The following is a 10,168-nucleotide window of genomic DNA, read 5'->3' on the forward strand; positions in this document are numbered from 1 at the left end:
AGGAGTCCAAAAAGTCTGCTATTCCTCCTCCTAGTAAGTGTTCTAGGAGCCCTGGTGGCACAATGGTTAAGCGCTCAGCTAATTGAAAGCTGGCAGTTTGAAAGCACCAGTGGCTTTGCAGGAGAAAGACCTGTCGATCTGCTCCCATAAATATTACAGCCTGGGAATACCCTATGGGACAGTTCTACTCTGTCATATAGCATCGCTCTAAGTCCACAGCACACAACAGTAATTGTTCTAGACTTCTATCTTTCCATGGAGCTTCAGGCTGCCTCCTAGCAACAGCCCTAGGCATTCCCTATCCTCCTCCCCTTAGTTCCCCCACCCAAACTCAGCAAGGAGACAATCTCCTACTGTCTTAATCCCCCACCCAGGGACTTTACCACCAGGGGGGACTAGTTCAGATAACTCAGCTGGGCAAGCAGGCAGGGGGCTGACTGGGGGTAGGTATTTCACGGACAGAAACAGGACTTGAGTCTCCCAGGCACTCTAACTGCCCCAAGCTCCTTCAACCCAAGCCTGTCCCAGACAACCCCTTCCCCAACCCGGCCCCAGAAACAACCTAATCTAGGGCTGTCTATCCTAGGAACCTGGCCTCAGGAAGGTCACCTCTAGCTGGTAGCCCCATGCCAGTTAGAAGTGACAAGGAACAGTCCCAGGGGGAGGATTCTAGTGAGGAAAAAAAAGCCAGCTTTCCAGGGAGATGGAGCCCTGGAATACCTGGAGGCAAACTTCAGGGTCTGGGGTGAAGGAGAGGTGTGAATCAGAGGAACAACAGCCGAAGAAAAGTGTGAGAAAATGAGACGGGAGTGAAGGGAAATTTATAACCCCTCCCCAATGATTGGTTTTAGGTGTGGCAGGAAGGAGGGGGGGAAACATTAACTTGGACCGAGTCATTACTGGGCATCAATGACCAACTAGGACACTTTCAAACTGAAAAGTCTCTTTATTGATCGGTACCATACATGACTCAAATGCCCCCCCCCACCCAAAAAGAAGGCATTACAGTTGGGGTGGGACATCCATGTTCTCTACCTTTCCCCTCAACTCCTGACACAACACCCTCTCAACAGTGGCAGCTGGAGTGGAGGAAACGGTTTGAAGGACCCCAGAAACCAGAGGGAGGAGTAGGGAAAGAGGTGATGCTAACACTTCTGGGACTGGCCACGGGGAAAAGGCAGCAAAGCCACAGAGCTGGGCCTAGACTTATGGGACCCTGCTCTTGGCCTCACCCTGGACCCTGAGCCTTCATGTGTCCATCTGTGAAATGGAGCTGAGGATCCTGGCTGCCTCCTCCTCCCTTCCATGAGGAAGGAGGAAAAGGAGATATTAGGAGATGAAGACCCTCGATTTCAGCTAGGGGAATAGAGGCCTACTTCTTCCTGGTGGGCTTAAAGCTGGGACACCCTCAGTGGCTCCTTCCCCTCTATGGAGGGAAAGGTAGCACTAGATATGCAATTGAGGGGTCAGGGGAAGAGGGTACTGGAACAGAGTGGATGAGCCCCTCCCCATTCCATGCCTGCCCAAATGAGACAAAACAAAAAACACAGTAACAAACAAGGCTGCTTCCTTCCCTCCACACTCCCTAAGGGAGGGAGCCTCCCTCCCTCCCCCACCCAAGACAGCTGCTCTAGTGGAGAACTTGTAAAGAATATACACACCATGGGGGGGGGGTTGAGGGCTGGGGCAGAGGGAGTCACAAGCACTACGAGGGCAGGCTGGAGTCTGGAGAATAAGGAGACAGACAACAGTGCGGGGTTGTCACAAAGAGGGGCAAATGTGGCCATCAATGGCCTCCCCTACCCCACGGCATGCCTTCCCCAACTCATCACCCAAGAGGAAAAGGGAAGAGAGATGGCAAAGTGTCTCCTTGGTCTGAAGCTCTCGAACTGTATAAAATAGTATGCATATCCCCCCACCCCCACTCACTCCCACCTGGGCCCTAGGCCCCCATCTGCCAAGAGTAGGGAGGTAGCTGGACTTTTAATAGGGGGAAGAGGGGATACATGAGTGATTTTTTTAAAAAAAAACTTACATTTTTAATATTATTATTTTTTTAAAAACTTGGAGCTAGGATAGGTAGCAGAAGGGAGGAGGAGCCCAGAGCTTTACCCCTCTACTACCAGCCACCTGGGGGAGGGGTTGGGGGCATTCAACCAAGCCCCATAACTTCAAGTCCCTAAGGGCTGTGGCTGTAGACAACCCCAGGCTTGAAGAGGGTGGAGTCAAGAGGATGGGGAACCCAGTGAGGATGGGGGCAAATGCCCTGGGGGGTGGTCAGGATACTTCTTTTTTTAGAGGCCCAGGATCCACTTGGGCATCTGCATGAGTTCCCCCTTCCCCCAAAAGGCTCTGCAGAGGTCAGGCCCAGCCCAGGGCCACTGTCAGGGCAAATCTTGGCACCTGCCCCTAGAGAGTCCAGTTCCTCCCTGAAGTGGGTGGATGGAGGCTGCCCATTTCAGATGCTCAGTCTCTTCTGTCTTCTGCTCCCTGGGGCTTCAAAGGATGGGGCAGGCAGGCAGAGTGCTCGGTGGCCATGGCAGGGCCTTTACTGGGAGGCCTGTGACGTGGGGTTCTCCGATTTGCTTTCTTGGCTGGACGGAGGCTTGCTGTTCCAGGGGCTGTTGGCGCCCAGTGCGGGGGAGTTGTTAAAGCTGTCCTCGTCGTCAATGCCGTTGGCCGCGTCAAACTGGGTGTTCTCCAGCCGGGTGATGAGCCTCTCGTCCTCGTCCCCGAACTCCCCGCCCATCAGGGTGGGCTCCCCCACCACCATCACATCCTGAGAGTGGCGGAGGTCCCCAAACATAATCGGGGCAGGGGCTCACCTGGCCCAGGGTGGCAGACACCCCCAGAACCCCAGTACCCACCCTGGGAAACTCAACACCCTCCACCCCCTACTCACACCCAAATTTAAAACCCCAACTCCGACACCCTCAGCTCCAGGAATCCTTCCCAATGAAAGACTCCAGAGCCTCACAGCTTTTAGCCTATGTCCAACTAGATTGTGGGAGAAGGCAATCTACTTCCCTCACTCCCTAGCCTGTCTCCCTAAAAAAATTAGGGGGCTTCTAAACTTCTGTCCACATGTAAGAGAAAGGAAGCAGATCAAAAACACAGGTGGGGAAAGTGTGTGCATGTGCCCATGTGTGTCCTACATCCACAAACATTCAAGTCTGTCCTTGCATCAGTGTGTGTGTCTCTGATGGTCTGTGTTTCTCCAGACTGTCTGTCCTGAACGTCCATGTGTTCTCATGGCTGTCTCTGTCCTTTTATGTACTATGTTCCTATGGCTGAATCTCTGTGACCACAGCCACATGTGACTGACAAGGAGTCTCTCGTTAGTGACAGGAGTCAGCCCATGCTGGCAGAGTACAGTGAGAAAAACTGTCTTTGCTTCTACGCCTGTTAGTGAGCTCAGGCTGGGACAGGGGTCAGGGGTCAGGGGTCAGGGGTCAGCGGTGGGGCAGCCCAGAAGAGAGAAGAAAGCCGAGATGCTTACAGGTACCTGGCTGGAGAGGGCGAAGGTGCTGGCTGGGCTCTTCTTCTTGCTGTTGCTGTTGTTGGTGTTGCCACCCCCCGAGCTCATGGTGCTGCCCCCTGACATCTTCCGTTTCCGCCGTTTGCTGGGCTGCTGCCGTGCGGGTTCCGCTGTGCCAGGGAAAGGAGACTCAGGTGGGAGAGGGCCTGGGTCCCCTGTGCCCCATTCTGGCTCTTAAGGAACTGGAGCCTACCCTGCTCCCAAACTTGCAGAACCAGGAGCAAGGGAGGGGCAGCGAGAACTTCATGAGGAGATGAAGATACAGCTTTGGGGAGCAGTGTCAGATCCTGGTAAGAGCAGGCACTCACCTGGGGGTGCTACCATGCGCTGCCACTTCTGGAAAAGGCAGGTCTTGAGGCAGTCACGGGGGCTGAGGCTGTAGGTCTTGTGGCGGGACATGAGCTCCTGCATAGGCTCGAGTATCACACAGAGCTGGGTGGGTAGACCAGGAGGTGGTTCGTCAAGGGAGAGACATGGAGCTGAGACCAATTTGGGATGGGGCAGAGACCGGATAATCAGACTTACTCGGAGGTAGTTGAGAGTGGAATTGGACAGCCCACACCGGGTGATGTTTTTGGAGAGCTGATCCAGCATCTGGGGGTCCTGGGCCTGGGGGGAGAATGACAAGAATACTGGCACCAGGACTGCATCTGATCATCTACCCTATCATCTAAGCATCATGATGCTCCTGAGAGAGAAGAGGGGCAGAGGCTATTGTTAAACCCATTTTTCAGATGAGATGAAGAGACCCTACCCCTCTGTTTAAAGTCGCAGTCAGGAAATGTCAGACCTTATCCCACCCTGTCTGCTGTCTGCCCTTACCATTGTGTCTTGGGTCCTGCCCACAACTCACATGCATGGCAAGGATGCTGCGGGGGATGAGCTCTCGGTGTTGCCGAATGCTGAAGTGCCATGTCTTTATCCGCATCATGTCGTCAAACATGAACTCCAGGTACAACCGGCCCTCGACACACACCTGGGGACAGGCTTGTCACAACCCTGCCCCCTGCCCATATACCTGAAAGTGTGCCTGTTACAGTCTCCCTCATTTGCTCATAACTCTCCCACTGCACACACTACTGCCACCTGCACACAAATAAGGGTACATAACTGTCACAGCATCCCCCCAGTATAGCTATCACAACTCTGGCCGTTATACACACACACACACACACACACATACACATTAGAAATGCTTAATAGATCCTTGTCTTCCCCCATGCAGTTAATGATACACCCATGTGCTGTAAGCTCTTTGAGGGCACTCTTGTTCACTGGTGTATCCCTGGTGCCCAGAAAACTAGGTGCTCAATAAATGCTTGCTGTATGTTGCAGCATGCCTGCCTTCCCTTCTCATTTTGCCACTTTCCTGTTATACCTTCTGAGGGACAGCTGTGAGTACACTTTGAGAGAGAAGAGGGGAAGCAAATCCAGGTGCCTCACTGTCCCACCTCTAGCTGGGCTGCTGACCTGGGTGAACATGGGTTTGCCATGCTGGGTCACCATGCTGCCCTGGTCACAGTCGAGGGACACAAAGTTGCTGTGGAATGCTTCCTTGGGGTGCTTCAGCACATAGTACAGCTCCGTGGCACCCCCCTCAAAGATGCTGCGGAAGTAGCGTGGGATCAGGGTCCGGCCAATGGCTGTAGAGATACGACAAACTCTTCAGGACAGAAGGATCTCAAAAGGGGCAGATACCTTCCCTGTCAAGACAGATCCTCAGAATAATTTACCCACTCCCAGATCTTAGAAGTACACAGAAGTATGCACTCTCACAGCCGGACTGACAGGATCCCCAGGCCCACAAGGGGCACCCAGAGGCCACTCACTATATCTCTTTGGTCCATCCTCCAGGCAGAAAGTGATGGTTAACATGGCGTCATCCTCAAAGAACTCAGTCGTGAAAGCATCCCACCAGAGATTGTCACACTCCTGGGGATCACGGGGAGGGGTATATGTGTCACAAGACACCCCACAAGGGTGCCCAGGTGGCCCTCCCCCTCCCAGCCCCTTTTCCCTTGGCCGTACCTCTGTCCAGTTCTGAAGCCGTTTGTTAAGCTCGAATATTCTATAGTCAGTTTGGTTGCCATATGGTGTGTGCCTCCTGAGGGGAGTGAACGAGGGAGGTCAGTAGAAGTAATGCCTCCCCATCTGCCCTCTACCCCTGTAATGGAAAGCAAAGCATTTCCCTCGCCACTGGACTCTACTTACCCTATCCCAGGCTCCAGGTATGTAGGTGGGTACATGGGAGTTGGGCTGTGTAAGAGAAGAGGCCATGAGAATGGGGATGGAAGACAGGAATTATTGGGGGTCATTCCCTCCCCCTTTCAGACAGGATCCCGTCTGGAGAAGGGCTGGGAAGTGGGCAAAAGACTCACCCCACATCCCGATCCAGCATGGTGCCGGGATGAAAGGGGGGGAAGGCGTTGCCGTTCGGGGGCTCCTTCGGCGAGTACAGCTTGAATGACTTTGAGGAACAACCTAAGAGGGAAAGGAAAAAGGAATCCCCTGAGCCCCTCTCAGGAGGTCTTCTGGAAGCCTGACAGACTGTGTAGACAGGGACTGGTCTTACAGAGCTCCCAGGCCAGATGACAACAGGAGAGGGGTGGACTGGGGGAGGGAAGCGACTCTAGGGAGCACCTATCTCTGCTTCTCAATCTCTCTCCAATCTTGTTTCAGAAACTGGGAGTATCAGCCCTGATCCCACCCCATACTCAAGACCCCCTTTCTTGACATGGCTGATCCCTGGATATCAGAAAAGGAAATGAAGCTGGGAAGAAATGTCTGTACTAGAAGAGAATAAATAACATCTAAACATTAGAATCTAATTTTGATAAACCTCTTTTTTATCTACATTATTTTGTTCAATCATCACAACAACCTTGTGAGGTCACAGGGTTGACTGTATCATTATTCCCATTTTACAGATGAGGCAACTGAGGACTCAGAGGGACTTGCCAAGATCATAGGGCTGGAAACTGCAAGAGCTAGGACTTTAGCCCAGATCTTCTGATTGCCATATCCTATACTATTTCTACCATCCAACCCTTCTACTGTCCTCTAGAGACCAAGTTTGAGGGGAGGTGGAAAGGGGGGGTTGCCAACTCCTAGCCCCTCCTCTACTCTCAGGGTCTCAGGAGGGCAGGGGAAAGATAAGGGGGGGGGTGGGTGCTGTTGGGTGCCGCCCACCAGATAACCAGTTGGGCCTTCTGCCTCCCCCACCAACTGCCACTCCCTTATCAGCCCAGCCCCCTTCCCCACACCCACCTTGGGTAGAGTATTGTCTCCAAGCCAGTAACCCAAAACCTCAACCCCTTTTCTCTTTTGAGACTTGCAGTGGGGGAGGGAGGTAGATGAGCCCCCACTGGATCCCACCCTACTTACAAATGGAAAATAGGAGGCCTGGGATGGAGTCTAGGAAGAAGCCTAGGTTTAGGAGGGAGAGGAGGAGGTGAGAGGCCCAGTCTAGGAGGCAAGTGGTAACTAACAGAGGTCTCTGCTTCTGTGTATCTGAGCATGTGTACATGTGTCCCCTCTTCCCCCTCAATCAGTGACACAGTTTCTGGTGTACAATTTCCTGATTGGAAGAAATGTTACATTCATTGTTAGGTATGAGCCAGTTACCCCCGCAACTCCATTTTTCCCCTCCCCACCAGATAAGAGAGGGAAACTGAGGCACAGCCCCAAAGGTTCTGATCCTAGTCATATCTGTTTCCTCATGTCCCCAAAATTTGGTTGCACTGGAAGGGCACCCTTATCAGGTGTATCTAAGCCCCTTCCCAATATGGATACAAAATCTATTTTGTTCTTTGGGAGGAAGAGACAAAGGAAGACCCTGTGCCAGCAAGTGTCATTTAATTCTCTCCCCAGGGGCCCCTCCTTACAATGTGGGCAAAAGGAGGGTCCCCAGGGGGGGGTCACACTTCACAGTTGCTGAAGGTGCCAAGAGTCAGCTTGTGTGTGCCTGCACATGCGTGTGCCTCATCCTGCCTAGCAGGCTTCCACCCTCAGCTCGCCCCAACATGCCTAACAAGGGCTGGAACCCAGCAGCCCCAGGGAAGATCGGGGTGGCAGCAACAAGCCCTCACCCCATGCATAAGCTCTCACAGGCCACATCCAACAGCACAGCACACACAGCCTTCACATGCCAGTGTGGGCTGAATGAAAACTGTTGTCCTCAGGAAAGAGACAGTCCCCACCTTGTCCTCAAGTGTCCTCACTTCACAGATAGGCAGACTAAAGGTACACAGGAAGCCAAAGCTCACACAGCCCACCAGAGGCCAGGCCTGGGCAACGAACCTAAGAGTCTAGATTCCCAAACCTGGCCCTCATCCCCTAACCAGGCCACTGTTCCCCAAAACCATAACTGCCCCTGGCCCCTCAGTTTCAGGGCCACTTGAAGAAATGTGTCAACTCAAGACTCTAAAGAGAAGAGAAGCTGGACACCTGGGTTTCTCTTCAATTCTGAAAAAAGTCACAAGGCCTCAGTTTCTCTCTCTAGGGAACGGACAGGACTTGCCTGGGACTGGGTAATAGTTCTGAGGAGCTAAAGCCCAAAGCTCTGGGGCCTTTGTTTACACTTCCAGTGAATGGACACAAACTCAGGATCTCTCCAGAGCCTTAGCAACTCCCAGGTGCCCCAAGGGCGCCAAGGGCTAGGGAGTGAGAAGGGGTGGGAACATCATCCAGACCATCTGTCCCTGCTGCTGCCGGTCCCCAGTAGCAAGGGTAGAGGGAGCAAGTTAGGGGATGGGGGTAAAAGGAAAGTGTCATCCAGCTTTGGAACCAGACATAGCCCCCTCCCTCCCACTGGCTAGCAAACTAGGGGCCCTTAGGAAGGGGGAGAAGAGAACTAGAAAAGTTTTCTCAGTATGGAAGCTACATTCTGGGGCTGAGGGGGGCACCTCCAGCTGGGCATTTCCATGGTAACCAGCCTGACCTGTGGGCAGGCCCCCTCCTTTTGGGGCTGACCATAGGTCAGTAGGCCTGGGTGTCCCCAACTCTCTGAGCCAGGGCACCTCTTCCCTGGCCAGCATACTAGGCCTGGGCCAGAGTAAGGACCTTCCACCCACCCCAACAGGCTTGCAGGGTGCCCAGACTTACCTGAGAGAACTGAGGGGGCCAGGAGAGGTGCGGGGAGCGCTGGCAGCCCAGAGGGGCCCTGGCAGGGGCGAGGACTGGAGGGGAGGGCCCAACTTCAGCCGCTCATGTCCCGAGTGGGACAGGCAGGCCTGGCTGGGAGCTCCACTCCGCGGGCCGCACAAAGACTCGCACGCACAGCCTCCGCCCGCCCCGCGGCGGCCACAGCCCCGGGGGAAAGTTACAATGGCCACTAGGCCAGGGGCCGGGGGCCAGGGGGCCGACCTGGGGGGCGGGGGGCCGCGGGGAGGCCGGAGCCTTCTTTGTTTGCAAGGTTTCCCTCAACAATGGCTGCTCCGCTCTTTCCTCTCTCCTCCTCGGCTCTCCCGCCGCCGCCTCTAGCTGCCTCTGCCTCCGAGCAGCCCGCCCGCCCTCCCCAGGCCACTGGGCCCCTCTGCTGTGGCCACCAGGAGAGACAAGGCCCGCACTCACACTCACTCGCACACTCAGACGCACACACAGCGCCCGCCGGCTCCCTTCCTTTTCTCCCTTTCTCTCCCTCCCAGCTCGCTAGCTCTCCGCGAGTCTCTCTCAGAATGAGGCCCCAGGGCGGGCGGAGGGTGGAGCTGCCCCCACCGGCCCCGCCCCCTCCCTGCGAGAAGGAGGAAGAAGGAGCGAGGGAGGGAGACTAGGAGGGAGGGACCGCTGAGAAAAACAAAAGAGAGACAGAGACTGGGAGAGACGGGGACAGAGAGATATAGACAGAACAGACTGGACGAGGACAGACCTGGATGGGCCAGGAATGAAATGCAGCCCCCTCCGCCAGCTCCCGGCGTGGTGCTCAGGGGTGAGCAGGGGAGCCAAAGCCTTAGGCAGGGGTGGTCGAGGGTGCCGTCTTCTCCGCAGACCCCAATATATTCAAATTGTCCCTCAAACCTGCCCCAAACCTCTTTCCCCTCTCCTCCGTGATCTCTCAGGTTGAAGGCTGGTCTGGACTGCCACCCTGGGCTTTGGCCTCTGGTGAAATCCCAGAGCAGCTGAGGGGAGGCTCCAGGGGGGTATTTTTGACAGAGACATATTCTGACTTCAGCCAGTAAACATTGATTAGAGGGAGGGGGACACTCTAGGCTTCCCTGCCCCCAACCCAGCTAAGTTCCCTGCCCTGACCCAGATCCCCCTTAACAGGAAGCCCTCTTCCCCACCACCACCAATGAAGACACATGCATGGCGGGGAAAGGGGCGCTGTCACAGCTTGGGAAGGCAAACGTGCCTGTAGGGTCCAGTCTGCTGCAGAATTCCCCCACATACACCCTGGGGGAAAAAGGTATGTGGTTAGTGGGGTAGAGTCTGTTCTCCAATGCAATGGGAGATGTTTCTAAAACTTGGATAGTGGTCCAGACCCTACTACTTGGACAGATAGGGAAAGGAATTGAAGATACACAGACACACACAGACACACACAGACACACACAGACACACACACACACACAGACACACACAGACACACACAGACACACACACACAGACACACACACACACACACACACACAC

The 10,168-nt window shown here is 54.5% G+C and overlaps 1 protein-coding gene across 4 annotated transcripts in view; it reads right to left on the minus strand.

Annotated features, from left to right (window-relative positions):
* Positions 1-750: 750 nt before the first annotated feature.
* Positions 751-10,168, minus strand: part of LDB1 (LIM domain binding 1) — a 13,710-nt gene continuing 4,292 nt past the window's right edge. Inside the window, exons 2-11 of one of the 4 annotated variants that reach the window (XM_023740985.1) lie at positions 5,917-6,019; positions 5,750-5,794; positions 5,567-5,642; positions 5,368-5,470; positions 5,009-5,181; positions 4,392-4,514; positions 4,064-4,147; positions 3,847-3,970; positions 3,500-3,645; positions 751-2,779 (exon numbers count right to left, since the gene is read on the minus strand). In XM_023740985.1, coding sequence (XP_023596753.1) covers positions 2,549-2,779; positions 3,500-3,645; positions 3,847-3,970; positions 4,064-4,147; positions 4,392-4,514; positions 5,009-5,181; positions 5,368-5,470; positions 5,567-5,642; positions 5,750-5,794; positions 5,917-6,019 — 1,208 coding nt within the window. In that variant the 3' untranslated portion in view covers positions 751-2,548. Of the gene's footprint in view, positions 2,780-3,499; positions 3,649-3,846; positions 3,971-4,063; positions 4,148-4,391; positions 4,515-5,008; positions 5,182-5,367; positions 5,471-5,566; positions 5,643-5,749; positions 5,795-5,916; positions 6,020-10,168 lie in introns of all 4 variants that reach the window. The other 3 variants (XM_012557893.2, XM_004370071.2, XM_023740986.1) reach the window with 3 other exon arrangements.

The sequence above is a fragment of the Trichechus manatus genome, unplaced genomic scaffold (genome assembly GCF_000243295.1).
Source record: "Trichechus manatus latirostris isolate Lorelei unplaced genomic scaffold, TriManLat1.0 scaffold00007, whole genome shotgun sequence".
NCBI lineage: Eukaryota > Metazoa > Chordata > Mammalia > Sirenia > Trichechidae > Trichechus > Trichechus manatus.